Below are 5,904 nucleotides of genomic sequence, written 5' to 3'. Positions count from 1 at the left end.
CTTCCCCCTCCATGTGACCCCGCCCGCCATTTGCCTTCCGCTATTTGGTTAATACTACCTGTTATGTAATTTCTATTGACGGCCTCTATCCACCCCACTCTGCCCCCCCCCAGCCCATTCGCCATCCCCCCAATTCATTCACCTTGTGCTATTTGAATCCTACCTGTTATGTAACTTCTATTGCGGTTTTCTACCCGGCCCCCTCGCACACCCGCTCCGGACCCACTGTCCTTTACCTGCCCACCCCCTCACTCCGCCTCTCAAACCTCATAGGCTCCCCTCTGCCAGATTTCACTAGCTGTGTGGCTTTGAACTAGTCTATTAACTTCTGCTTAACTCAGTGAGGTCCTTAGCAACAAAATGGTGCCAAATACTAGAATCTGCCTGGCGGGGTTATTGGAAAGATCAAGCTATGTAAAGTTCATAGTGCAGTGCTAGATAGGTAATATGTTCCTAATATGTGCTTATTCTCCTCCCCCTCTCCTTTATGCTCATTTGCTCCTCTCTACTCTTCTCATCCCTTTACTTTCCCCTCATCTCATTCTCCTGTCTACTCTTTCCTCCTACTTTGCCTTCCTTACTCAGGTTCTTCTCTCCTTCCCCATTTCTTCTCCTTTCACTTTCCCTCATTCTGCGGTTGCCACGCCTACTTCATACAGCTCCTCCTGCATCCTTCCTTTCCTCACAAAGGTTATGCTCCTCCCCCTCATGACCTTTCCTTGCTCCCAACTCAACCGTTGCTTCTAACTCGACCGTTGCTCCTAAGTCAACCGTTGCTTCTAAGTCGACCGTTGCTCCTAAGTCGACCGTTGCTCCTAACTCAGCCGTTGCTCAGCGACACAGCTGCGTCATGTCTCTTTCATGACCTTCTATTGCTCCCAACTTATTCTGCCACAACTGCCTCATACCCCTCCACCTATTGAACTTTTGCTGACCCCATTCTTATAACTCCAGTATTGCCTTTCCCCCCTCTAGGTAGTAGCAACCTTATAGTTCTTCTTATATTCCTATTATATTCCTTATATTATAGTATATCATATCATATATTAGATTATATCATATTAGATTAGATTCAGTGAGTGGTGCACTCATTGTGCCATATAGTATGGAACTAGTTACAACTAGCTTAAAAATGTATTTAGGATTTGTTATTAAAATAAAAAAAAATTTTAAAGAAAAAAGGAAAAAAATGTACTGAGGATTCTGCATTATTAGCATTTGCAGGACACATTTTAAGTTCAATTCGTATTATTAACCTTTGCTTGATTGTTTTCTAAGTAGATAATGAATAAAAATTAACAATAGTTTAAGAGTCAGAGCTGGCTCTAGCTTAGTCCCCCATTGCCCTCCCTACTACTGCTTCTGTTCCATTCTACTCTTTGTTCCACTATGTGCTCTAGCTACCTTTTCCCTCTAACTGTTAAGTCCTCCTCCTTTTCAGGTACAACCAGAGAGGCCTGCAGAGCCATGAAGCTCACAGATGGTGTTCTGCGGAGCTTCCGCGTAGCCAAGGTGTTCCGTGAGAACACAGACAAAATTAACAGCTTTGACTTCAGTGTCAGTGGTGAGACAGCTGTCTCAAGCAACAGTGACGATACCATCACTCTGTATGACTGTCAGGAGGGCAAACCGAAGAGAACCCTGTACAGTAAGAAATATGGCGTAGACATAATTAAATACACACGGGCAGAAAGCACTGTAATATATAGCTGTAACAAAATAGATGATGCAATCCGATACCTCTCATTGCCTGAAAACAAATATATTAGATACTTCCATGGGCACAAGAAAACTGTGGTGACCTTATCCATGTCACCATCAGATGAAACCTTTATCTCTGGGTCTATAGATAAAACCGTCCGACTCTGGGATCTTAGATCTCCTAACTGCCAGGGCTTAATGCATCTCCAGGGAAAGCCAGTTTGTTCATTTGACCCAGAAGGGTTAATTTTTGCAGCTGGAGTCAATTCTGAAATGATTAAGCTTTATGATCTTCGCTCTTTTGATAAGGGACCATTTACAACCTTCAGAATGGAACAGAATAAGACCTATGAGTGGACGGGCTTAAAATTTAGCAAGGATGGCAAACACATCCTATTATATACCAATGGCAGCTGTTTCCATGTAGTTGATGCCTTTAAGGGAATGGTGACACATATTTTTTCAGGGTATAACAACCACCAAGCCCTCTCATTGGAGGCTGCCTTCACTCCAGATTCTCAGTTTGTTATGATTGGGTCTGAAGATGGTAAGATCCATATCTGGAATGGAGAAAATGGAGATAAAGTGGCTGTATTGGATGCAAAACACACAGGTCCAATAACCTGCTTACAGTTCAATCCTAACTTCATGACCTTTGCCAGTGCATGTTCTAACATGTCATTCTGGCTGCCTACTATTGATGACTAATCTCACCCCTCATCAATTGTGTCTGTACATTGAAGTTCAGGCACATTGAGGATGAAAAGAACTGAGTTTAAAAAAAAAGAAAAAAAGAAAAAAAAAGGAAAAAAAAGAAAAAAAAGAAAAAAAGGAAAAAAAGGAAAAAAAAGAAAAAAAGAAAAAAGTGGGAATGACTATTATCATTATTTTGATGACTTAAAACATCCTTCCACACAATCCTTTTTCATGAACACCATTTTATAGAGGTTCTTTTTTCCCCCTACTTTCCTTTAGAAGAACTCTTAGTGCTACAGATATGAAGTCAAACCTTTTTTTTTTTTCTAGTTCCATATTACATGAAACTCTCCATTGGGGATGAGCTATGTCAGGCTTATGAATATGAGTGTGGACCCCTGTCATAGCATCTTTTTTATATTATTTTATGTTGAGGAAAAAAATAAAATCTTAACCACATGTGTAAGCATGTGTACACAAATTAAATTGGCAAATGGATTTTCAAGAATGATATTATTTAATATTGGAGTGCTTTAGTAATAGGAGACTGTGTCCTTAAAAGACTTAGAAGAGACCTAAAAGTCACACAGTCCAACTTTTCTTATATAGAGATATGCCTTAAGTCCCCTCACCCCAGCTCTTACTCGAGACTGCTGAGTGTAAAGATGCAGACTACTGAACACTAAATCCTCCATCTTGGGATGAAGTTGATGTAGTTTCATAGTCCTACCGTGGCATTGTACCCACCATTAAAGAGAGCGGGTATAAAGGATGGGGGCATTTTTAAAAGGCAAAAATACTATAGATTTCAAGAGTTAGAAAGCTCATTTAAAACCCAGAGCCCTAACAAATATGAAAAGAAAATATCCTAAAATTATAAAATCAAATGAATACTAAACCATCATAGAGAGATAAGCCAAAGAAAAATGAAACAATGCCTGATGAGAAACTACCAGAGACCTCAAGAACCCAAAGACAACATGAGCAACAAGCAATTGCAGAACTGCTAGTAAAAGAGAGATTTTTTTTCCATAAGAGAAGACTTTAGAGATGATTACATTGCAGAATATATGGCGCTCAATATAAAGACAAAAATTTGCTTAACAGAAAAAAGTGTGACTATTCCTTGAAAACATCTTTAGAATTGTGAGACAGGAACAGATTTGTCTTTAAAAATACTGAAGGGGACAAAAACTATCAAAAAAACACATTAACACCATCAACATTTGAAAAACATTAAAATAATATAATATTCGGACAATTAAAAACCCTTGACTTTGTACAGAGACAATTTAAAGATTAAAGACTCTCAGAAAAATGATATAAATCAAAAAACCTCATCGCCTTACTGTAGGAAAAAATGTTAAATAACTGCCCAGAACTTTTTACCACTCAAAATTAAACATTCATCAAAAGAATTCATAGGTCGCTTCAAGTGAAAAAAAAAACAACCCACGTTTTCAAGCTCAGTGTACAGTATTTGAAATGGACAGTAGAAATATCAACAACACAGGCTTGACACAACCAGGAAAAAGAACTTTAAATATAAAGCAAAGGAATTATTCACGCCCCCTAGAAACCACAGAAGCCAATGACTTTTTTTTTCTCTGAAAAGCTAAGGATTGCAAACAGAAAACAAAGACTGTCCCCCTACTAACCTGATAGTAACTGTCAACAAAAAGACATTCCATAAAAGAAATGCAATTGAAGTATTCTTGCCCTCATTTCAAAATAAAACAAAACCTTGAGCAGAATATTGATCTCCAAAACGAATTAGCCCACCTTTAAAGTTTATTTTATTAAAAGTGAAAGACTGACCTATAGTAAAACAAGAACCAAAGAGGGATTGCAAAGAGATTTTAGAAGCCCACAAGTAGATAAAGATGTAAGCAGAAATGTGAAGAGTTGGAGAAGTTACAGCAGTGGAGCAGAGCTGAAGACCAGTGGACTCAACTCCATTACAGGTAAATTTTTATATTTTATGGTACAAGATTGTATTGGGAAGAGTGGTAAGGCCAGAGACAAATGAGTGAAATATCAAGGCCTGGGGTAGATATCAAAAAGGTGCTGCTTCCTAATAGTATCTCTGCAAGGACTAGAGGAGAATGGGAGAGAGATTAAAATAGGGAAATCAGAAAAGGTGTCTTAACCCGGCAGGGGGCCTCACTGAAAAACACTCCCATGGGGAAAGAAGTGTATACCAGTGATAGAAATTGGGGACCTCATGATGTGTATAATTTAGGGAGAGAGTTCTGGCCCAAGAAATTAGATGTGCAAACTCCTGGTGGCATCTGGCACCCAGAAGCATATGAGGAAACATGTACATAGAAATGAGAAGGTAAAGCCATTGGAGAGAAAAAGGGGCACAATTGGATCAGGCAGTTTGGGAATGGGGTAATTTATACCTTAGGACAGTATTGGACATTTCTGTCTGCATTATTTTTCTCGTGAACTGATAGCTCTAAGATTGAAGTATAACCAAAAAAAGGAACAATGGGTCAAGCTTTAAAAAAAGGTGGAATTTAGATAGAGTGCCGGGCTTGAAATGATGAAAACTTATCTTCATGAGTTCAAATCCAGTCTCAGATACTTACCACATGTGTGATCCCAGGGAAGTCACTCAATCCTGCTTGCCTCAGTCCTCATCTGTAAAACAAGGTGGAGAAGGAATTGGCAAATAATATTTTTTCCCCAAGAAAACCCGAAATGGGGTCATTAAGAGTCAGATAGGACTGCAAAAAACAAAAAAAAAAAAAACATAAACAGCACAACAAAGGAGTAAGTAATAAAAGTGAGCTCACACCAGGAAGTTAATGAGCTTTAACTCTATCAGAAACCTAAAGATATTAAAGTAGAAATTTAAATTTCAGGACAGATCGGAATGGAAGATGACTATTCAGGGGAATAAAGCAAAGAAATTTAGAAAATAATTTAAAAAATGAAAACATCAATTGAAGGGGAAGAGAAGAGGAGGAATTTCAAACTAGCCAATTAGAAGAGAAGTCTATTATTGAATTTTAATTTAGGTAAAACCTAAAAACTGGGGAAAGATTTGACAAATAAAAGGGAAAAGGAGGAGAGCTGGGATATATGCTTAAAGCATCAGAGTAGTTTAAAACTAATCATAGGGGGAGCAGCTGGGTAGCTCAGTGGATTGAGAGCCAGGCCTAGAGATGGGAAGACCTAGGTTCAACTCTGGCTTCAGACACTTCCCAGCTGTGTGAACCTGAGCCAGTCACTTGACCCCCATTGCCTAGCCCTTACCACTCTTCTGCCTTGAAGCCAATACACAGTATTGACTCCAAGATGGAAGGTGAGGGCTTAAAAAAAAAAAAAACTAATCATAGGGACAAAATATTAAAAGAGGAATAGAGACTAATAAAAAATAGGGAAATAAATAGAAATTTCTCAGTTTGAAAGAGAATGCACTAAAGCAGGGGTGCCAGACTCAAATAGAAATTAATTGGTGCATACAGATCTTTGTGGGCTACATATCAATTTAGTTTT

At 38.6% G+C, this 5,904-nt stretch overlaps 1 protein-coding gene across 1 annotated transcript; it reads left to right on the top strand.

Moving 5' to 3' along the window:
* Positions 1-1,467: 1,467 nt before the first annotated feature.
* On the top strand, positions 1,468-2,409 carry LOC123255083 (WD repeat-containing protein 82-like). The gene has a single exon (XM_044683941.1). It carries the CDS (start codon positions 1,468-1,470, stop codon positions 2,407-2,409), a length of 942 nt encoding a protein of 313 aa, XP_044539876.1.
* Positions 2,410-5,904: the final 3,495 nt, after the last annotated feature.

The sequence above is a fragment of the Gracilinanus agilis genome, unplaced genomic scaffold, assembly GCF_016433145.1.
Source record: "Gracilinanus agilis isolate LMUSP501 unplaced genomic scaffold, AgileGrace unplaced_scaffold3898, whole genome shotgun sequence".
Taxonomy (NCBI): domain Eukaryota; kingdom Metazoa; phylum Chordata; class Mammalia; order Didelphimorphia; family Didelphidae; genus Gracilinanus; species Gracilinanus agilis.
Note: the sequence above shows the minus strand (reverse complement) of the source record. Positions and strands in the feature narration are given on the sequence as shown.